Source organism: Sciurus carolinensis, chromosome 7 (genome assembly GCF_902686445.1).
Source record: "Sciurus carolinensis chromosome 7, mSciCar1.2, whole genome shotgun sequence".
NCBI classification, from domain to species: Eukaryota; Metazoa; Chordata; class Mammalia; order Rodentia; family Sciuridae; genus Sciurus; species Sciurus carolinensis.
The window spans coordinates 14,958,511-14,982,798 of NC_062219.1; the positions used below are offsets into that span (position 1 = coordinate 14,958,511).

General features: G+C 41.9%; 1 protein-coding gene across 4 annotated transcripts in view; it reads right to left on the reverse strand.

Moving 5' to 3' along the window:
• The window catches only part of Esr1 (estrogen receptor 1), a 379,897-nt gene that overhangs the window by 250,824 nt on the left and 104,785 nt on the right, over nt 1-24,288 (reverse strand). For 3 of the 4 annotated variants that reach the window (XM_047558193.1, XM_047558192.1, XM_047558194.1), the window contains exon 2: nt 6,692-7,211. In XM_047558193.1, coding sequence (XP_047414149.1) covers nt 6,692-7,211 — 520 coding nt within the window. Of the gene's footprint in view, nt 1-6,691; nt 7,212-9,209; nt 9,463-24,288 lie in introns of those variants that run through there. The other variant, XM_047558195.1, reaches the window with a different exon arrangement.

Sequence of the window (24,288 nt, forward strand, 5' to 3'; positions counted from 1 at the left end):
TACTAGAAAATCAAAAAAGCTTCCAAAAGTCCCAAGATTCTTTTTTCCTGTAACTAAAGAAAATAATTTTGCAATGTCACTCACTTGAATCTCATACTCAAATTGGACTGTGCATGCTTGCACCCTGAAATGCTTGAAATATTCCAGCAGAAATAAATACAGCCATCTCAAAGGTCTTCCAAAAAAGCCAAAACCAAAGTCACCATAAAGAACCCTTAATATCAGTTATGCTTTTGACACTGTTGCATTATGAAAGGTTTATCCCCAAATCACTGTCTAAAATCCTTAATGACATAAGTAAAATGAATCATGGAATGTAATTAAACTATTTTTTAATGAGCTTTTACATTGATTAAGTAGGAAATGAAGGTTGGCATAAATGTCTCGTGCATATTCAGATGGTCCTAGAACTCCTGGTCTAAAAAGGTGGTTCACAGGATGACAAGAACCAAGTTTCACTTTACTTTTTTTTTTTCTTTTAATCTCCATGCCATATACAAATGCCAAAGATTTGGGTATTCCAGTTTTATTCAACCACACCATAAGATTTCCCAGCTGTTATGCGCAACATTGTTTGATGAACTGCAGGGAACACAAAAATGCATTTTATGTAAACTGTGCCCCCAATAAGCTAGGAACAAGGTAACCAAATGAATGAATGAGTTGTCCAAGCAATTCCAATAAGTGATGACTTCTTGACTTTGTTTCAGGTTTCTATCCTTAAAGACAAGAAAAAAAATCATTTTTGAAATTTTAACCTAGTTAATGCCACTCTGAGATATAAAGGAATATTCTTATACTACTGGTTTTCCTCATGGTAGGCAGGAACTCTCTGAATCCTGTTCCAAATTTCATTAAAATAACAAATGAAATAGATCAATAAAGAAACAAACCAGAAAAGGTGAAAGGAAAAAATCTGAGACTACACAGATGGAACAACTAAAATAGAAGAGAAGAAAGAAAACTTGATGGGGGAGGGAGTTTAAAAGAATTTAAGGGAATGTAAAGTTTCCATTTATTAGAAAATGAAGCAAAGAAAATAAGAAAGTAGGAGAATAGACTGAAAGTAAAAAGATCACAGAGAAAAGAGGAAGCATGCCAATACACAAATAACTATTTCTAACATCAGTTGGTTGCAGGAAACTAGAAAATTTTCTTTTGCTTTCAAAGATTTAGAAGAAATCCAAAGTCTGTCAATGATCAAGGGACCAAGAAAACTAGCCAGGAAGTAGCAGCAGCATGAACACACCGGTCACTGGGGCCCCTAACCCAATACTCGGGCAGGATTCACCATGGAGCTGGAGAATGAAGGTCAAAATGGAACCAAGGCTGAGGACCAGCCAGTTTGGCAGCTTCCAAGCTAGAGGTAAGAACTGCAGAGGCCCTTCTGACTCGGGACAGACGACATTTACAGAATTCTCAAAAACAACCCATCTAGATTTTCAAGGGCTCATTTGAAAATATCAAGTCTTGAACATTATTTAACCAACTTATTAGTTTTAAGTGAACTGCTATGATTTACTCAAGTATAATTCACAGAAACTCTGGAACACAGAAAATTACAGGACAAAGCGGTCCACTGTCTTATTAAAGACAACACATTTGATCAAAGTAAAAAATATTATGAGAACAAACTAGTGACAAGATATGGCCCTTATAATGTTCAGCAGGGGGGGAAATCCAGGCTTGTTTGGGTTTTTGGTTTGTTTGGTCCTTTATTTAAATTTTCTGTGTAGCAATTACAGGTACTTAATAGATTTACAATATTATTATTGATGACAGCATCACTGAAATTTTCAGACTATTAAATTGTAACCTCACAAAAATGAGTTGAGTATATTAAATGGATTTTATTTTCATATAAGGTAAACCTCTCCAGCCTACATTATAAGCAATCAGAACTACTACCAACCCCAACTGAGTCCAACACTCCACGGCCATCACCACCACCACCATCATTAACATAGTCACCACATCACCATGCCACCAATGAGGGACAGCTGCACCCTTTTTTATTTAATCAAGTTACTTAAAGTTATGATTTTATTAAATAATATGAAATTCTGTCAGTTGGGACTGATAGAGTTCATTCTATCTTTTCTATTTTAATAAGGACTAAAAAATACACATCATTTAAAACACTGTTGGTGAAGATCAACCTTTTCTCATCATTCCTGATAATATTCTCCAGGTTCAGAGCTCAGCAATTTTGCTTTCCTCCCTTATGATACCAAGCCAATCATAAAGGTGCTTCCTTTATACTCCAGTCCACATATGCCCTCCAATTCCATGAGACTAGGGTAAAGTTTTAGGGATGGAGATGGGAACAGTTCGGACTCACTTATTTTTTTTTTCAAGTGACATTATTCACCAATTGACTGAAAGTATTTAAAATACACAACTCCTCAATAGTTTTGACAAAGTGTTTTCTTTCTACAAAATCCTTTGCCTTTCACTTTGGTTGGTTTCCGTTCAGTGGCTATATATTTTTTTTATTTATGTAGAAGCTTTCCCTGGACCATGCTTTTTGATTCCAAACAAGTGCCCCTGTTTTCCTTTCTTAGATAAGTAAACTGAGACTTATCATTAAACCAAAAAACTTACTTAGTCCTCTCTTAAGTCTCCTGGAAAAGGAATGCACTCAGCATACTGCTTTCTCAACTGAGATCTTCTAAAGTTACATTGAAAATAATACTGAAGGCCCAGGGAGGAGTGAGACGTATTAATTTTATGTACACTCCAGAGTTGAAAAAAATATCATTAAAATTCATGTATTTTCTTATGTGAAATTCTTTTCACATAATCAGTCTGTGAACTAGATTTCCCATCTGATATAGAATCAGATGCATTCTAAAAATGCATCTAGAAAATAAATGCTCCTCACAATAACTCTGGCTGTAAATAAATGTTGCAGATGGCGGTAAAGATTTTACCTAAAATTCAGCTTCCAGAAGAAAATATTTCACAATATCATCACTATATTCATATTTTGTTCTTATCTCCTGCTTTTTAGATTAAGAAAGTGCAAAATAAATTTAGCATGGGGATAAAGTGATAAAAATATCTAATGTTTGCCCAGCTTATATACCACTTTTACATATGCAATTTCACCTGACAGAATTACTATTTTCTCATAATTAATGGGAAATGGGCCAGTCTTTTACAGTTTTGCCTGCTCTCTATTGTGCCTGCCATTGTTGATCTTGCCCCGTCTTTTATATTCTTAAAAGTATAAGAAACCAAAATCCTCAACCTGAATTTTCTCAAATTATAAATGTCATAGCCTAAATATATCCACAAAAGTAAATAACAAACAATTATAGCCAGGGATCCAAATTAACAGAGTGTGAGAAAGAAGATTAGAATAAGTGGCAATTATCCTTCAGGAGTTTTCTACCGAACAGGCACAAGCCACATGGAGTAGGTGAAAATGAAATGGAGATTGGAGATGTGATTCCGTTTTCATCCGAACATACACTCATTCCCCAGGCAGTATGTGTCAGGTAATCAGTAGCAATTTAAATGAATGAAAAAAAGTAAGACCAGAAAGAAAAGGAGCTGAAATAGCATCTAAGCACAAGGAAAGAATTACTGGAAACTTGAACATTAGCCACTCAAAAGAAGTAGGCAATGTTCAGCCTTTAGAAATACTGAGTAATAAAACTGAAATAAGCATGCGGCATTAAATGTCTACTTTGAATTTTTTTTAAAAAGCATCATTTTTTCATTTTTAGTTGTATTTGAAAGCCCTAAGCTAGTCCCTAAAGAGGAACTCAAGATCGGAACCTTCGTCATGAAAATTTAGGTAAGACATATCTTGCAAAATCACAGCTTGTCTGTTAATAAACTGATGATCTCTTAATAACAGTTTGTGGGGAGGTGGGAAATGTTTCTCACGTTATTCTGTGTCCTGTACGATTTTACCTGTTAAACTTTTCTTCATACATAAATGTGGTTGTATACTGTGGCCAATGGAAGAAAGGAACCACAGCATCTTAATGCTGAATAATGTGAACTTCACACAAGCTCTCTGAACATCCCAGTGGGACATTCAGGTGGATAATGCAGACAACAGTACCATTCTACAAATGGAAAGTCTAACTGACCTAAATATACCAGCCTAACATATAAGGGAAAAAATAAAATGAAGACAATCAAATAAGGGTTTTGGTTTGTGTAGATAAGACTGCAGTCACTTGCCTGAATTTTCTGTTTTTACTGAACACAACCCTTTAAGCCTGTATCTTCAAAACTTCTTTGACCGTAACCCACAGTAACAAATATATTTTACGTCACAGTCTGCACACACAGCACATAAAATTACACAAATTTACATCGAACAAAACTTACCCTAACTAAATTTCATGTACTTTATTATTTTTCTGGTTTATTCCTTTAATAATGTACAGACTCACTAAACTAAATTTTTGATCTACTGTGTCATGACAAGGAGTTTGAAAACATTGCTTTCCACCCCAAAACTTTAAGGAACTACTTCAGAAAATTAAAGATTTTTAAAAGAGCCTAATCAGTTGTTTCCTTTCTATCCAAAATTATTCAAACAGGAAAACTGATTAAAAAAATATATTAAATAACATCTGTCTATGTGAAATAAGTTGCATAGACACCTCCTTCCCTCCCTGGGTAACAAGAGGCAAACCACACAGAAAAAAGCATTGCAAAATTCGGTTTCCCCAGAGAATTCCATTTCGGTGAGTATTTTACTTACTTTTAAAAGTTTCTTGTCATTTTTTTTTATTATTCTAAAAGTATTTGGATATTGTTTAATGCAAAAAGTTTAAGATGGGGCATATTATAGTGATATTATTTGCCACTGGGATGATGAACAGTTTTGAATAAAATGTGGTCCCCTCTTCATTGACCATGATCACTTTGTAATTATTAGCAAGGCAGCAAATAATCCACCAAGGAGCAGTCTCATTAGTGCCCATTGAAATTCAGTGGCATTCATTTGCAATAAAAGAACTGAAAATTAAATGGAAAAGAAAACAGTTTCAGGAGTCCACCATAAGGTTATGAAATTCAGATTTTACCAATATCTTCATTCACATCGTGAAGTTTGACGCTGTGGGAATTAGAATTAATCGTTACATTTTGTTCTTCCAGTGAAAAAAGTGGGCAAAAGAAATATTTTTTTCTCTTTTCAACTTAACCCTGGATTAAAACAGGTGAAATTAATTGGAGTATGGCAACTCCTTAAAGTTTTGTTCATTGTTCATTTTTTAAGCCTAACAGCCTGGACCTGCTTGGTCGTGGGATGCTGTTGCTTTCTCTAAGGGGGGTGAAGATGTATGCTTGGATACCAGGGAGTCTGCTCTCCAGTATCCTCGGGTGCCAACGCGCACCTTATTCCAGTTTCTTCTGCTATAAATACCTCTGGAAATGGACACTGAGCAGAAAACCGTCCAGAGCTTGCCTGGCAGAAGGGTTGGGCCAGCGCAGCAGGAGACTCCAGACGCCAGTGTCCAGTCAGAAAGTGCCTAATGGGGCACCGTGCGGGCTCCCTGAAGTCTCCCGACCCCGCCCAGCCATCCCTGTCCTCCCACACCTGCATTTACCAGAAAGGCCCACCCAAGCCCTCACAGGCCCTCTGCAGAGGAAGCGGAACTGTCCAAGGGAAAATGAGAGGTAATGGGGAGGCAGGAGGAGCAGTCCCTATCAGGAGAAAATAAAGACACAGAACAATCGCCACTCAGGTCACGATGAGTCCCCCCTGTGTGGTGCATTGCCAGTGTTTCTTGCGAGGCGTGGACCCCCGCTGACCCGCGCCAGCCCAGGGGCATTCTATGCCAGGCAGACCAGATGTGTAATTTGGCAGGCAGGAGATAATTCTGAAGCACTGGTGCTTCAATGTGGCATGTTTTAAGTTTACAGGACACCTATAAATTTCCGGCTGTCAAAAGTCACATGCCAGCAATCTGCTCCAAAACGGAATCAGCCAGAACTGTCAGAAATCAGAAACTTGTTGAGACCCGTTCAACTCCTGTATGATTCTTCTGAGCAGCGCGATTCAATCCAAAACCCTTCGAAACTGGGATGCGGAGGCAGGGTGAAGTGGATAAGAATCGCTTCCCCAAAATCATCATCATAGCTTGCTTAGTTCCAAATTCATGATTCTAGACGAAAGGAAATTTTACTGGCACATTAAAGTAAAATCTTAAAGTAATGATGATGATGATGATGATGATGATGATGATGATTATTATTATTAATAATAATAATAATAATAAAACAACTCTCCTGAGTTCTACTAACCCCAAACACCTCCAACTTTAATTAGTAAAGCAGGACCTTTACTGGTGACTCAAAACGACTTGGGTTTATTTGCTTTGGGGTGTTTACCCCCCACAAATAACTGCTGCTTTGTAGGATTTTCCAAAACTTGTTTAGTTAGGAAGCACATGGGCTTTGGGATCCGCCTCTCGCAGAGACCGTAGGAGGGTGGAGAACCACTGTTTTTTAATTACCAATGCAGAGAACTCGGGGTTCCGCAAAGAACCCCAAGACTCCCGCCCTAGCGGCCCAAAGAGCTCCAGCCTGCAACCCGCCCGCTGCCTCCGGCGAGCAGGCACCGGCTCCGCGCGCTCGCCCGCTCCCTCCCTCCCCTCTGCCGGGCGCGCAGCGGCCGCCCCGACGTGATGCGACGCGGCGACGCGGCGGGCGCGGGTACCTGTAGAAGGCGGGCGGACCGGCCTCGCGCACCGCGTAGGCGCTGGGCTCGTTCTCCAGGTAGTAGGGCACCTGCTGGCCGTGGGGGTGCAGGAAGGGCGAGAGCTGCGGCGGCGGGTGCAGCAGCATCAGCGGGCTCGGAGACACGCTGTTGAGCTGGGGGAAGCCCCCCAGGCTGTTGGCGCCGAACGCCGCCGCCTCGGACCCGGGACCGTAAGCGATGCCCGACTGGCCGTAGACCGGCGCGGAGGCGGCGGCGGCGTTGAACTCGTACGCGGCGCCCTCGGGGTAGTTGAACACGGCGGGCTTGCTGCCGTCCACGTACACCTCGCCCAGGGGCCGCTCCAAGGGCATCTTGAGCTGCGGGCGGTTGAGGGGCTCCAGCTCGCTCCCTTGGATCTGGTGCAGCAAGGCCATTCCTGATGCTTTGGTGTGGAGGGTCATGGTCATGGTCAGTGGCCGCGGGGCAAGGCGCAGACTGTCTCCCTGGGCGGCAGAGGGCTTAGCAGCCGACAGGCCACCTGGAAAAAGAGCACAGTCCGCGGTTAGAGGCGGTGCAGCGTATGTCCTGCGGCTGGCCCTGGCCCTGCCCCGGGGGCCGACCGTGGAGTCGGGTGGCCAAACTCTGGCCAAACTCCAGCAAGTGCAGCGCTGGCGCGAATTAGCCCCGCCAGCTCCCGGGCTCCCTGGGCTCTAACTTTTCAGCACAGGTCTCCTTTGCTCACATGTATCACAAAGGTGCTGGAAGCCGGCCAGTGACTGCTGCCTCCCACTGACACTGGTTTAAACATCACTCCAGGCACCGCTGTTCTGGAGCGATCCCAAAGAGAGGCTTCCCTGAACTGAACTTTACTTGTGGTCGCTGCCGAGCGAAGGCTGGATTTCACCGCAGGGGCCTGGGGGCGCCGAGGGCTTTCCTAAATGTGGCCCAGGGAAGACGCGGGTTAAACAGAAGACCGGGAGACTTAGCCAGGGGCCGGCTCTTCCTAATGTGCTGCCTGATATTGCCTTGCCAGACTCCAATCTATCTCTGTTTGTCTTTCTGTTTGATTCACTCTCCTCGTTGGCTGGAAATATGTAGTGTGTACATAGAATGACCCTGAGGAGGACTGCTCTGTAACTGAGATATGGCAGAGAGCATGGGGTGCGCAGTTGCCTATGCAGCCAGCCACAGCCGGCTATATTTAGCAGCCAAGGAACTGATAGGAGGCATGTGGGGGCAAGGAGAGAGGAGATGCAAGGGGGACTATGGGAAGAACTGCTTTCTGCAGTCAGGAGAATGCTACCGTGCTTCAGTTTCCTCATCTGCCGAAAGCTCCTGAAGAGGTCCCTTCTAGTCACAACCTCTGAGACTGTCCCAGCCTGATTTTTCTATTTATGTTGGACCACGGTGCTGTTCTTGCTCCCTTTAGAAATTCTCATGTGAATGATGATTCAGAAAAACCTTTGGTTAGGCGCAAATGGTTGTTCATGCCTTCCACAGGTTATGCAACCAAAACTTTAGAAAACTGAATATGCAATGTGACCTTTCCCCACAAAACATGACCTCTGGGAGGTCATTAGCCAAAGCTTTGGCAATTGTGTTCCGCTGTCTATCTAACCATCAATTTTAAAATGCATTTCTTCATTTCATCTCTTTAGTTCTACAACTAGAATTTCTGGGTTCACTTGGGCTAGGATATACAGAATCAAATATCCAAATGAAAAAGAAATAGAAACAAATTTTGATCCCGGCTGAAATAAAGCTAAGCTACCCCCCTTGCTTACATACACACACGCACACACACGTGTACAGTCCTATGAATGAGACAAAATATTTAAGTATATCATAATCCATAGTTTTGATTAGTTTGTACTTTTCAATAAACTTCCTTTGCTACAGCCTAAGAGCCTCTGAAATAGCCATTAGTACTTTACCTTAATTGCTATCTCAAATACCCAAAAGAGTACCTGACAAAATGTTCATGGCATATATAAATGCCAAGGTTGCTGTTACTATTGGTAACATTTTTAACATTTTATACTAAGTACACATTTTTATCTCATTCTTGCAAAAACAGATCCATTTTGGATGATATGCAGATTAGCTGATTTACTATGGAACCAAAATTGTGTTTAGCATCAATAACTATAGATCATAAGCAGAGAAAGGGTTAAAAACACATTAGGTGAATTGCAGATATTTCTCTTTATGGCCAGCAACCATTACTTTCCAGAGCAATTTTTTTTTTTACAGATGATTTAGTTTCCGTAAATCACACTTTCAATTTTCAAATGCCTTTTTTAACAACACATGCAAAAGCACTTCACGGGGCTCTTTAAAAATCTGAGCCTGCCAAATTATATATGAATGGCACAAAGAATCCTACAACTCCTGGAAGAAAAGGGAGCCGCACACATCCCCCTTGGAAAACGACACATCCTCATCTCCCGGCTAGGATACAGACGCTGGCCAGAAAGGTAAGTTGCTTTCTCAAAATGCTCAAGCTACAGAGAGAGAGAAATCAAAACAATCCTACCCTGCTGGATCAAGAGCGTCTTTCCAGAAATGTTCCATAGGCTTGTAGAAGTCAAAGGCCGAGACTGCAAGAAGGGAGGAAGGAATATGCTCGCATGTTCAAGTGGCTCGGTGTGTGATCAAGGCAGAGCGTGTGTGGCTGTGTTTGTGTGTGGAATGGCAGGGACTCAGGAAGCAGCCAGTAGGCAGGGCACTTGGCAGCCCCTCCCGGCAGACACGGCAGCTGGGCTGCTGAGCAGAGCTGGATGAATGGCAGTGGGGAGTGAGGGAGGCTTGCAGTCTGCTGGGGACAGCAGGGTGGCATAGCTAGAGCATGCCTCACTGGGGAGAAGGAACTCCAGCCCCCTCTGCTCCCTACTCCTCGAGTCCGGAGAGTGTCCCAGGCTTTCTGCCGTCACCCTACGCAAGAGGGAAACCAGCCTAGCTGTAAATCATAGGCTTATGGCGAAAATAGAATGTCCATCAAGAGTGTATGGAGATCAAGTTTACACAATGTGCCAGGGGTGGTTTTTCCTGGGAAGAATATAATTTAATAAAAAAAGCTTCCTGGAATACACTTGGATCAAATGCCCCACTGGTCCCAGCACCACACATCTCTGAGTAGACACCCTTATGCCAGGCATCCAGTGGCACAAGGAAATCAGACTTTGGAATAAAAGTCTTGGCATTCCAAGGCTACGTTTGCAGCTGAAGAGTAATACTCCTCCACCTCGTTAACCAAACCCACAAACCTCTCCACCAAGAGCTCGTTGACTGCTTTCTGTAAACATGTGACAAGAGTATTATTTAAGTCTGAGGGTTTGAAGATAAGACCAAGGTGGGATCTTTGTTTTAACTGATTTTAAGCTTTCGATTGTCCCAGCACCGACTGTAGGCAGAGAGGTCTTACCTTTCCTGACAGTGCCCACATGCACCTGCCTAATTCTCAACTTTTCTCCTGACCATGGAGCAACAGTTGGTAAAAGGTGCTCCTAATGTGCTCTCCTCCAGGGTCCCAGGACACAGCCTTCATTGCCAGACATTTGTCACTGCCTTGCATATTAAATGACTCTAATCACAATGCGAGGAGTGGCTAGTCTCTGGTCTTAGGAACCTACGCAATGACATAGAGAGTTATAAGTGGTTCTTAAAACTAGTACAAAGAAAAAAGTAAAAAAGTTTAAAAACAAAAGGTTAATGATGTCATAATGCAAATACATGTTTTTGTGTGCTTTGAAAGACCCCAAATAATGCAGTATTGGAACACAGAAGAGTTCCCTTTGCAATCAGCAATGACAATAAATATTGAAGATAAATAAATACTGAGGGCTGGAGATGTAACTCAGCAGTAGAACACTTGCCTATCATGTAGGATGCCCTGGGTTCAATCCCAGCACCACAAAAATGAATAAATTTATAATGAAAAGAAAGATTATTATCCTTTGTTGGTGATAGTGGTGAATCCTGGTGACGGTAGCTTCTCTCGTAGGTCAACAATCGTTGCACGTGCACTAGGTCAGTCCAAAATAAAACAAGTATGTGCAAGAGGAGGGGAGAGGATAAGAGAAGAGAGTGGAGATGAGGAAATAAGGAAGGTGGAAAAAGGAGAGGGAACCTGCAAATATTCACCTTGAACACAGGAAGGATAAGCAGCCTCGCTATCTTCTCAGAGACTTGGAATCTGCAGAGACTTGGAATCAAAGTCTGACATGTCCAGTAAAGACAGTTTGCTTGGCCACTGTATTTCCAGCAGTTGCTCTCAACATCCTGGTCAGTTTTGTCTGCCAGCTTGGGTGACAGTGGGTGGGAAAGCATGGTACCCTAGAGCCCAATGTGGACTTTCCTCTATGTCTCTGGCTGCAGCTTCACACTGGGCTCCAACTTTCTCTCCTTCCCATGTGGGATCCTGCCCTGCCATGACCTACTGACTGACCAGGTTCAGAAGGGTAATGTCTATTTCTCTAGCTCCCCTGCCTGGGATATCTCCAGACCCACTTTTCCAATCATCTCTCAAGCCCTCGTTCACTCTCCCTCAACATGGTGACCCCCCACCCTCCCACCGCCAACTTCCCTTGTGTGCATCATTGCCTGCTGGTCACCAGATTAAAATTCCGGCATTTTCTTTGAGGCCTAACTTCCCATTGCCTTCCATACCTAATCAAGAAGCAGTTCCTGAGAATCCAGCTTTGCCACCTCTTCCTAGCATTGCATTTCTATCACCCCTTTCAGTCCCTCGGGTCCTTGCCTGTGCCAAGAGCCTTCTAACAGCCTCTCCACCTCTCCCTTCCCCCTGTTTTTCCTGGATTCTGCTGCTGATTTATTCTCTTGACTTTCTACTGCTCCAGGACCTGTCTGCTCATGCCCAGGCTCCATCTTTAACCAGACCTCAGCTTCTCCAGGAGTTCTAGTCTTCTCTCCATCACCATCCTTTCTAGTCTGGTGCCTCCCATGGGTAGCCCGTGCTTCATCCAAATGGGAAGTGTGATACTCCCAGACCCCAGAGCTTTTCTTTTTATCTCTAGAACCCCCACCCTCCTGACTTGTCAGGGGCAGGCATCTCCTTTTTCAAGGTCCAGTTCCAATGACACCACATCCATGGTACCTTCCTTTATTCCTTTTCCAAAGAGAATTCCCCTCCTCTGAGCACCAGTGGTAGTTCTCATGCATTTATCCCATTCTTCCTAGAATCTGTTACTTAATTTTTATCCCATCATCATGCCCAAAAGCTCCTTGAGAACAAGGTCTGGTTAGAAGTATTTGTAAACTTGAGAGCCTAAAACAGTGCCTGGCCATCATTAGATCATCAAATATTGCTAATTACTGCAGATACTTCAAAGGATGAAGTAATATCCCATCCGTCAAAATAACTGTGTCTAAAAGCTAACTTTCTATGTGATGTCCTACCGCTTTCAAGACTGTTTCTTTGCGAGAAGTTTATCTTTGCATCTTCATGGTGACTGAGACTATAAAGTCAAAACTCCTATCTGTGCCATTTCAAGGCATCAAGTCTGCAGTTCTTGGTGATGTGATCCACCAAAGGACTCTGAATTTTTAGTTCTTAACCAGATAATACTGTTGCCAAACATAGCTTCTTCTCTTGCTCCATTAAAAGCATTTTACAGTAACAAAAACATTATTCCTCAACAGAAACATGAAAGAAAATATATGTGGAAATATCCCCACGATAGCTTACCCCACCAGACATGGTTCCTGCACTCTTGAGAAGTGCAGGTTTAGCTCTGTTCAAACTGATCCTTGTACTGATTACAAATGCTATGTTTGGGAGCTTGTTTTTGAGCATTTATTTGACGTCATCTGTTTTCCTCTAAAGTGGATGAATAATGAGTCCTTTTAAGGACTCATTTTAAAGATAGTTTGGTCATTTGTTTTAAGTGTTTTTGATTAGCTCCTAACCTTTTTTTTTTTTTTTCCTTTAACCTGGCTTTGGATTTTTGCTTTTTCAGGCAAAATTTACATAGAGTAGAATGCACATGAGTAAACAGTTCGATGAATTTGGATGGAAGGGTATGCCCATGTAACAACCATGCCAATCAAAATATAGAGTATTTCCATCACCCCAGAAAGTTCCTTCCTGCCCACCATAGTGAACCCCCAACCTCTATAGCAACTGTTGTTCTGAGTTCTGTTGCCATAGATTTATTTTGCCACCTGGCCGAGGCAATCTCCTATAAATTGGAGCACATGTGCCCATTTCCAACCAATGGCACAACCAGCCAGCCTTGCATCGAGGTACAGATCTATTTTATTCTTGGCCAGACTTCCCAGTATGGCAACCCTTACGACCACAGACTCTTAGTAACACCCCCTATTGTAGTCAGCTTTTTCACTGCTGTGACTAAATAATCTGACCAGAACAATTTTAAAGGAGGAAAAGTTTATTGGAGGGTTCATGGTTTCAGAGGTCTTAGCCCGTAGATAGCCAGCTCTGTTTCCTGGGGTTTGAGGTGAGGCTGAACATCATGGCGGAAGAGCGTGGCAGAGGGAAGCAGCTCACATCATCAGGAAGCAGAGAGTTTCCACTCTCCAGATACAAAATATATACCCCAAAGCCATGCCTCAATTCCAATCTCCTCCAGCCACACCTTATCACTTCAGTTACCACTCAAATAATCCCTATCTGGGGATTAAATCACTGATGGGGTTAAGACTCTCACCCAATCATTTCTCCTCTGAACCTTCTTGCTTTGTCTCATGCATGAGCTTTGGGGGACACCTCACATCCAAATAATAACACTCGCCTTTTCACAGACCCTTTTAAGTATAGCAGGCTTTTTACATGTTCAAATGTTACCTAAGCCTGCAAAGATACAAGTTACGAAGAGACCCAATGGAATCAGTGTTCCTTCACGTATTTCTAGACCCACTGCCTCTCCAAAGAAGAGACATGTTTTTTAAACCACAAATCAAACCAAAGACCTTTCCTCTTACAAACCCCATTACCTCAGATACCATTTTCTGTCTTCTTACTCAGGGCTTGATGAAGATGATTACAATTCTTGGTTGCCAGACAGAACGGCTGCTCTTCATTATGAATCAATAAGTGATTCAGATTTCATTTGCCAGCTTAATAGAATTTGGTAACTTTCATCTTACATTTTCTTGGAAATTTTATTTAAAATATTCCAAGAACTTTTTATATCATTTACCTACGTTGCATGTGGTGGAAGACAATTTAGAAGGCACTTGCACTGTAAGTGCCGCGTGGGATGCAAGAATTCCAATAATTCCAATTATTGTTACACCGTGTCCCTCTTCTACCCTTTATCTGCTATTTACTTGAGGAATCTCATTGCCAGTTTAGGGTATTATTTCTTCTCTGTGTAGAGAAATATCCAGATTGTGCCTAAACACACTTAGATTTAGATAGTCCTATCTAATGTTAAGAGGGCTCTTACACACACACACACACACACACACACACACACACACGTTCTCTCTCTCCCAAGAACCATCCCCCATGCCCAATTTCAAAGCCAAATGATTTTATTTAAGTGCATATATATATATATATATATATATATATATATATATATTTTTTTTTTTTTTTTTTTTTTTTTTTTTTGGTGAGCTTTAACCCTTTTCAGGCCTTTCTTATTTTGGTTTTCTTTTTTTTTTTTTTTTGGTCCTGGCTGCCTCTATTCTAAGCACCCAGGACCCCTGAGTTGCCTAGTGCTCCTTCCCTCTCCCCTACCACAGTTACATACTGTACTGAGGAAGTAACACATTTGTAAACTTGACAGTGGATGCCTCATTCATTCAGTTCTCTCAAAAAAAGAAATATTGATTACCTATATTTACCAGGACCATTAGTAAGTGGGCAAGGTCTTAGTTAGCTCAGGCTACCTTAACGAAATGTCACAGACTAAGTGACTTAAACCACAGACATTTACTTTCTCAGTTTGGGAGCCTGGAAGTCTGTGATCAGGGTGCCGGCATGGCCAGCTTCTGGTGAGGGCCCCCTTCCTGGTTTGTAGATGGCCACCTTCTTAACGTGTCCATGCATGGCAGGAGGTGGAGGGGGAAGGAAAGATAAAGATTGTTTCCTAAGAAGGCCACAGTGCTATCAGAATAGGCCCCACCCTATGACCTCATTTGACACAGGTAGCCTCCTAAGGATCCTTCCTCCAGATAGTCACATCGAGGGTTAGGACTTGAATATATGAATTTGGAGGGGACACGGTTCAGTCAATATCAGGTACCCCAAAATGATCCAAAAACCTCCGACCTCACAGAGCCGACTGAGTCTTGAGCCCCATCTCAGGGGCCTCCTACTCAGCCTTCGAGACCTCCTCTCCCACTGCCCACAGGCATTGCTACTCCTCTGCATTCCGCCCCTGCACTGCTGTCTCTCCTCTGCACTCCTTCTCCTGGATGATCACAACCCCTCCCAGGAATTTAAGTTTCATTTAAGTACAGTGAAGATGTCAGAGTAGAAATCTCCAACCACAATCCCCATCCTGGCTCCATTTCCAGATAGAGAGTGCATCTTCTTACTTGCAGGTTCATTCAGTCCATAAATAATTATTGAGTACCTATTGTATACTAGCGGTTTAAAGCTCAACTTGTTCAAAGTTAAGTTATTATCTTTCTCTTGATGTCCCTGCCCTCCATTTCCTGCCTTGACAAACAGCTCCAACGTTATGGAAGTGCACAAGCCAGGAGAATCTGGCCATTGGCCTTGATCCTCTTTCTCACTCATTGTATTTGATCTCTCACAAGTTTTTGTCCTAGCTCCAGTCTCTTTTGTGTCAGCTCTCTCTTCCCATCCTCTTGTGGTTTTCAGGCCACCGTCTTCTCTCTGAAGATCACTACCTCCATCCTTTTGCTTCCCTATCCAGTCTCCACGCTGTAGGAAGCGTGGTCTGTCTGAAAGCAAAGGAATTCAAATGACCCTCCTTGCTCCTCCAGAGCCTACCTCTCCCACTGGTTCTGCTCCTGCTTCAAGTTGCACAAGCCCTCTGGACTCTCCCTGGATCTAAATATCCACCCCCTCAGGTTATGCTACCTGGACTCTTCCTCCCATCCCTTTCCATCCGACTTACTCCTACTCGTCCTTCAGCTCTTCCCAATACGTCACTGTCTTCCTTGATTTCCCACTGCGCCTGTCATAAGAACTCTCCCATCTCCCCATCTTGGGTCATTTCTGCTTCTGCAGCAGAACACCACAAGCTGACCAAATGGTAAACAACAGAAACTTATTTAGCTATGATTCTGGAGTCTGGAATTCCAAGACTGAGGAGATGCATCTGGTGAGGGCCTTCCTCCCGTGTCATAACATGATGGACGGGCATCCTGTGGTGAGGAAGTACGTGGGTGAGACAGGCAGAAAAACCAGGCTCAACACGCCCTTTTATCAGGAACCTACTCCCACAGTAATGGCCTTAGTCACGTCTTAGAGGTCACATCTCTGAATACTGCTGCAATGGCTGTTCACTTTCAACGTGACTTTTGGGGAGGACTTTCAAACCTTAGCACTCCACAAACAGTCCCTTTGTACCCCTTATCCTGGGTTGGACCTCCTATTTAGGTCTCTGTGTCCCCCTACTGGCTTGTAAGTTCAGAAGGGCCATTGGGGAGTGCGATTTTCAAAGTCACAAGTCCATGTCCCAGCAGGCTGCCTGATGCATGGTTGGCCCCCAACAAATGCCATCGTGAATATCGAAACGCATCCCAGACACCCATTTGCCTTGTTAAGTGACTTCCTCCAAAGGAGGGACCAGAAGGGCTGGAATTTAGAACCGGAGCTGGAAGGGAAATTTGGAAGCAGATTCATATTTTCTGGAACAACTCTCATTTCTTATCACATAAAGGACTATTAGAATGGCTGGTTCCTTTACGGATCGTCACAGCAACACTCTCATGGTACTTACCAAGAAACTGAGGCCCAGAGAGGCACAGGAAACTCACCGAAGGTTCCCAGCTAGAGGAACTAGATTAGCATCTGGGTACCCAGATTCAGGGTGCATCCTTCTTTCTCACCCACCCCCCCAACTCTCTGTGTAGCTACCGTGTCCTTCATTAGTGTGGCCCATGCTCAGCATAAAGCAAATGAAAGCATAATTCTGGTGGATCAATGGGCTCTTCTTAAGTGCCTTAAAAATTCCCAGCTCTTGAATTAAGCCAAACCCCAAAACCAAAGGCCCAATGTTTTCTCTGATATGTTAATTCACAATAATGTGGTGGGGGTGGGGGTGGCTAGGGAAAAATAGAGTTACTCTGGATTAGGCAGAGGGGAGTGAAGGGAGGGGGAGGGGGAGGGGAAAGGGAGTAGGAAGGATGGTAGAGTGAAACAGACATGATGACCTCATGTACATGTATGACTGCATGACCTACGTGACCCTGCAACATGTGCAATCAGAAAAATGAGAAATCATACTCCCTCTATGTATCATTTATCAAAATGCATAAATGCATTCTACTGCCATGTACAACTAATTAGAACAAATAAAAAGTAGAATAAAATAAGGGTTATAACACACACACAAAAAAAAAAAATCTGAAAATAAATAAATAAATAAAACCCTTTAAAAAAAAAATCCCAGCTCTTTGGAAACACACAAGTTTTTGCTTCCACGTTCTCAAATCATAGGTAGAGAAACAAGGAGAGGGTTGAAGAACATAATGTTATTAACAAACACTGACACAACTTGTGTTCAGAGATGTGACTTCCCTTAATAGAACATGAAGAAGTGAGTAATCCACCTCCCGTTCATTGCTGACAAGAAGAGTTCGTTTGAGTCTCACTTTCATATCCATATAATTTGAAATTAACTTCCTAGCTACAAAACGAATTTAAATACTTCCTGTATCTGCGAAATTGTACAAACTTGCAAATATTACACCTTTAGCCAAAAAACAAAAACAAAACTAGTTTATTTGACACATTTCAATTTTCGAGGGACTCTAATTTGAAAGAAATTAAATCTTCTTCCTCTTTGACTAGTCTACTGATCAAAGAAGCCACTTCAGGATCAAAATGCACTAGCCTTCCTAAAAATCACCAGCTTCTTAAAAGAATTGGAAAGATTATTGGGAAAATGTAAACATGCAAAGATTCAGAAGAATTTAGTGGAGAACTCTTGATTGATTGTTGCCTTGTCTTTTTAATGATACTTGCCCGCAGCTTTTTGCCATAACTCAGAGAAAAAAATATTTCCACAAATTTTTATACCAAAAGTTAATAAATGGCTGAACCGTACACTTCCTTTTCTCCACCCTGCCCTTCAGTTTCTCCGTTTCCTGTTCTGCATATAGATCTACTTCTTCCTTAACACAGTCTCTGAGGTCTTTCCAGGCTAGTCCTATTCAACCCCCATTCAACAGGAGTCACCCCACCAGCCCCAGAATTGTAGTCAAACCTCACAGCCAGTGTGCACTCTCTTACATGGGTGTCCTCCACCCCACTGGCCCCTCTTTTCAACAAGCCAGTGACTCTCCTTGCTCAGCCCGACTTTCACTTCCGGTATGAAGCCCAGGGTTCTACTTGTACACCGCCCCATCCCCTCAAGATCCCAGTTTGCACCAGGTCTTAAGTTCAGTCTGCAGTTCATGGAAACAGATCTGATTGAGCTAATTTAAATAGGGAAATCTCACTCAAGAAAATCCCTACTTGCAGAAATGCAAAAGTACAGAAAGGAAAGTCTGGGACTTGGAGGAGGTATTTATATGAAAAAGCTTCTGCACTTTGCTTTCTCAAGAAATTCAAAATGAGAAAAAGCTGCATGGAACCATCCCTTAGTGAGCCCCTGGAGTGACGCCTAGATTGTGCTCGGTGTCTCGGCGGGAATGGGTCCCTCCTCTCTGCACAGGGATTGTTCTCGTGTTGTGCAAGCAATTGATAATATATAATAAACAAGCACAAACAGCACCTGTGGCTGAGTGATGGCTGTCACAGAACATGACCCGCAGCAGTCACATCAGAGAGCTAATGATGTGCCCAAAGGAAGGCTGAAGGTGAGCATGTTGCGAACACCAAAACTTCACTTCCTAGGGCGCACAATGCTAGAGGCAGAAAATATTAAAAACAGTGAAGTCCTTCTCTAAGCACTATGTAAAACAACCCAAGGTTTAAATCTAATAGTCCCATTTCATCGGCTTCTCTTTCATGCAAAATGAGATCTTTGACTCTTTCTGATGTGATAATTTAGCTTTCTCAGAATGGGCATAAGAATGACTGAATTAAATATAGTTCTTGCTCAATGAGTCTGGACATGCCTATTCTGGGAAATAAATGCTACATTCATTCCAGTGAATGTTTCCCAATCAGCCTCCATTCACCCTTCTTCACTCCATACAGAACAGGCTTGCCCACCTCTGCCCACAGCTGCTTAGGATAATCCGGCACTTGCTGAGTGGTCAGTAACACTCCCAACCCCACCATCTTCTTCTCATTTTCTTCAGAAGAATTTCAGTAGAAACCTTGAACTGTATCCCAGGAGTCCCAGCTGGTGCTCCTGTAGACCTGGCCCACGGGTTCTGTGATAGCAAGTGTGTGTGAGTGTGCTCTTGAGAGCTTTGCTCCTTGTCACCCTAGTCTGTGGGCAGGAAGGAAAGAGCTTGGTAAAGAGAACCAGATTTCATTAACCTCTTTGTAAGTGGGTGATGGTGACAATTATTTATTTCTGTTCCCTCCAAACTGCTGCAGTGTGAACATGACCATCTGCTTTGGAGACTTTCTTCTCCTTCTTCTTTCTTCTATCTTCTTTCTTCTTTCTTCTTTTTCTTGGTGGGATGGGGGGGCCGATACTGGAGACTGAACCCAGTGGGGCTCTATCACTGAACTATATTCCAGGTGTCTTTTTATTTTTTATTTTGAGACAGGGTCTCACTGAGTTGCCCAGGCTGGCCCTGAATTTGTGATCCTCCTGCCTCAGCTGCCTGAGTCGCTGGGATTACAGGATTGTACCACAGCACCTGCCTGGAGACTTTTCTTCCAAATTGGTTTGAGAACAAGCAAAGCATCCTTTCTAGTGTTGATTTCTCGTCTGAGATCTCTCCTCTGAGGTCTCACCAGAAGCATAAGGGAAATCCTAATGGCTATTAATTGAGCATCTATCATGTGCTTTACAGATTTCATTTCATTTTAAAATTTTATTTCATTTGTTTTCAAGTATATAATACAGTTTGTTTTTAAACTTCAAAAGGTATTTCCAAAGCAGAATTCGGGAAATCTCTCCCACCTATGCCTCGTCCCCTTCAATTTCCCTCTCTCTGGAAACAACCAGTGTCACCAATTTTAAAAGTAGCCTTCCAGAGGTATCCTACACATATAGAAGAACACACACAAACACACACACACACACACACACACACACAATTTCCACACCCCTTTTTCAAAACTTAATAGTAACATGCACCCTATTTTGTGTCCAGGCTTTTCGTTTTCATTGACAGTATACCTTAGACATCTTCCTCCTTTTTATAAGTATTCCATGGCAAAGAGGAATCTTTATTTTGCCAATTCCCATTAACAGCAATTAAGTGTGTTTCTAATCTTTTGCAATTACCACAATACCACAATTACTAACTTTTTACCTAAGTCAAATCTCACATGAGAAAATATACTTAAGTTTAATTTTGGTAGATGTTGCCAAATGTCCTCATAGAGGCTGTACAATCTGAACTCCCACATCCTCACAAATATGTTGAATTTTTGAGCTTTTCAATATTTTTTCAAAATAGTATCTCCATGCAGTTTTTTATTTGTTTTGTTTTTGTTTTTGCTTTAACCAGGGATTAAATCTAGGGCATTCTACCATGGAGCCACATCCCCAGCCCTTTTTATATTTTATTTTGAGATGGGGGTCTCGCTAAACTACTTGGAGCCTCACTAAGTTGCTGAGGCTGGCTTTGAACTTGTGATCCTCCTGCTTTAGGTTTCCAAACCACTGATGCACCATGGCGCCTAACTCCATGCAATTTTGGTCAGCACTTTAACTGTGCATGAGGCTGAACATCTTTTCACATGTTTTAGTTTCAATTTTTAGCTGATAAACCTAGAGGCTATATGACCTGGGACTAAGTAAGGATTTAAGATGAGTCTATAAAGATGGGACAATCCCACCTGAAGAGTGGTTTTAAGATTTAAATGCAAGGATGCAGGAAACGGAAGTTCTTCTCCGTGATTGGCGCCGTGTTCCCCAGTAGTTAACACTGGGTCCCACAAGCACGGGCTAATACTGGTGACAGGAAATATGACAAAGACCAGAGTTGTGTGGCCCAAAAGTTTTAGATAAAGGAAAGTGTTGTTATTTAAGACTTGCTTGCGACCACCACAAAGTGACAGCCTGCTCAATACTTCACTGGAATTAGGTACAAACCAGGACCATTTTTCTGGGGATAAAAAAATAATCATGCACAGTGTCACCAGAAGCAAGCTACGTAAACTCGAAAAAACAGAAGCTCACTTATGAGTCCAGAGTGGTTTTCGTAATGAATTATTATAATACCAGCTTTTACTGTTTTACAGTGTCTCCAGACCCAACACAAACCACCTTCTATTGCTCCCACTGAGACATTATACAATGCAAGTAAATATCCATCATCAGATTTTAAACCTTCATAAATAAGCGGTGGATTGTTGACAAAATTGTAACTGTCATGCTGAGAAAAGGACTGTGGCTTTCACAAAAATAAAAAGAAATATTTTAAAGTATACTGTCAAATATGAGGTTTTAAGATGCGTTAATGTAAAGCTAAAAAGCTTGGGACTCAAATGGCCGATGTGTCTAAAGACTAACTTAGATTTCCTTTAGGTACAACATGATCCACTGAGAGGAAACCAAAAGTCATCCAGCTTTTCTTAACCATTTTTTTAGGCTTTCCATTTATGTCATTAATAAATACAGCCACTGGATTTGAAGATTATGGAAACCCATCAACCTCAGTAAGAAAAAGACAATGATGATGATTGCAACCTTAGTGGAAAGAAGAGGTATTTTTATATAGTGATAATTTTCCATTTTTGCAAAAGAATCCAAATAGTTGTTTTCATATTAGGAAAAAAACCAATCATTATGTGTTTATAACTTTTTTTGATCCATAGCACAGACATTGAAGGAGAGTTTATACTAAGACTACCTTTCGCAATAATATATGCTCTATCCTAATTATTTAGAAATCAACAAAGAGAAAATTAGCCTGTCATTAAAGATAACATTTAGTCCCCTAATACTTGAAAAAAATTTTTCATATTACTAGTACATAGACCCAAATTTAACCAAGTAGATTTAATTTCTCCCTGGAAGGTGTGTAGATAACCTGCTGTTACGGGACTGCCCCTTTGAATTATGCATATTGTTTTCATGTCATCTTTTCCCCTAGACTTGAGATTCCTTGGGGTCACCAATATACTGCCTGACATATATTTGGTACTCAAATATATTGAAAAAGAATGAATAAAGTTACTTGAACCCGTTGTCTAGCTTCACGTAGATAAGTCTTTTTAAGTGCTTTACCTGTTGTTTGTGCTCAGGTGTCTATTACTCTCTGAAATACAAAACAATATCCATGCCTCAAGAATTAAAAGGTGAGAAGGTGAGAAGACATCAGCAGCCACCCTGAAAGTCACTTGTTCCCTAAGCCCCACCTTGCCCTGCCCTGAGGGTTCAAGATGGTTGCTGAGTGTCCTCTGAGAATCTTTAGTCCATGATCAGCCCATAGAGTGGACTTCTCATCTCAGTGACCTTCAGGAACTCTGTAACAATGCAGCTCGTTACCATAGATTCACCACACAGCTGACAGAGTCAGGAGGTATGAATCAATAGGACAGACCCAGGGCCCCTAACCCCGCACACCCAGCATCAGGCAGGCTGGCTTCCAGGTACCTGCTGTGTTCGCCAAGTGCAACAATTCTCAATCACCATCAACTCTTATTGATCACTAACAGCGTTTATTTCTTAGATTGGCACTTTAGGGAAAACTCATGATATCCAACTTTACAAAACATCTTGTTCATGTCCAGAAATTTCCTTACATACTGATTTGCTGAACAAAATTACAAACTCCTAATAGGTGAAATTTAAGCTCAGGAATCAGTTCAGGACTACACAATGGAGAACCCGGATCTATAGAAAGATTGGCTTTTTTGTTTTTTTTTGTTTTGTTTTTTTTTTTAAACTCTTTTTTTTTTTTATTGTAAACAAATGGGATACATGTTGTTTCTCTGTCTGTACATGGCGTAAAGGCATACCATTTGTGTAATCATAAATTTACATAGGGTAATGTTGTTTGATTCATTCTGCCATTTTTTCCCTTCCCCCCCTCCCCTCCCACCCTTCCCCTCCATCTATACAGTCCTTCCTTCCTCCATTCCTGCCCCCCTCCCTAAACCCAACTCCAACCCCAACACTAACCCTTCCCACCCCCCATTATGTGTCATCATCCACTTATTAGCGATATCATTCTTCCTTTGGTTTTTTGAGATTGGCTTATCTCACTTAGCATGATATTCTCCAGTTTCATCCATTTGCCTGCAAATGCCATAATTTTATCATTCTTTATGGCTGAGTAATATTCCATTGTATGTATATACCACATTTTCTTTATCCATTCATCAATTGAAGGACATCTAGGTTGGTTCCACAATCTGGCTATTGTGAACTGAGCAGCTATGAACATTGATGTAGCTGTATCTCTGTAATATGCTGATTTTAAGTCCTTTGGGTATAGGCCAAGGAGTGGGATAGCTGGGTCAAATGGTGTTTCCATTCCAAGTTTTCTAAGGAATTTCCACACTGCTTTCCAGTGTGGCTGCACTAATTTGCAGCCCCACCAGCAATGTAAGAGTGTACCTTTCTCCCCACATCCTCGCCAACACCTGTTGTTGCTTGTATTCTTGATAATTGCCATTCTAATTGGGGTGAGATGGAATCTTAGGGTGGTTTTGATTTGCATTTCTCTTATTACTAGAGATGTTGAACATTTTTCCATATGTTTGTTGATTGCTTGTAGATCTTCTTCTGTGAAGTGTCTATTCATTTCCTTAGCCCATTTGTCAGTTGGATTATTTACATTCTTGGTGTAGAGTTTTTTTGAGTTCTTTATAGATTCTGGAGATTAGCGCTCTATCTGAAGTATGATTGACAAAGATTTTCTCCCACTCTGTAGGCTCTTTCTTTGCATTGCTGATAGTTTCCTTTGCTGAGAGAAAGCTTTTTAGTTTGAATCTATCCCAGTTATTAATTCTTGCTTTTATTTCTTGTGCTATGGGAGTCCTGTTGAGGAAGTCTGGTCCTAAGCCGACATGTTGAAGCTCTGGACCTACTTTTTCTTCTATAAGATGCAAGGTCTCTGGTCTGATTCCAAGATCCTTAATCCATTTTGAGTTTAGTTTCGTGCACAGTGAGAGATATGGGTTTAGTTTCATTCTGTTGCATATGGATTTCCAATTCTCCCAGCACCATTTGTTGAAGAGGCTATCTTTTCTCCATTGCATATTTTTGGCCCCTTTGTCTAGTATGAGAAAATTGTGTTTATTTGGGTTTGTGTCCGTGTCCTCTATTCTGTACCATTGATCCACCTTTCTATTTTGGTACCAATACCATGCTGTTTTTGTTACTATTGCTTTGTAGTAGAGTTGA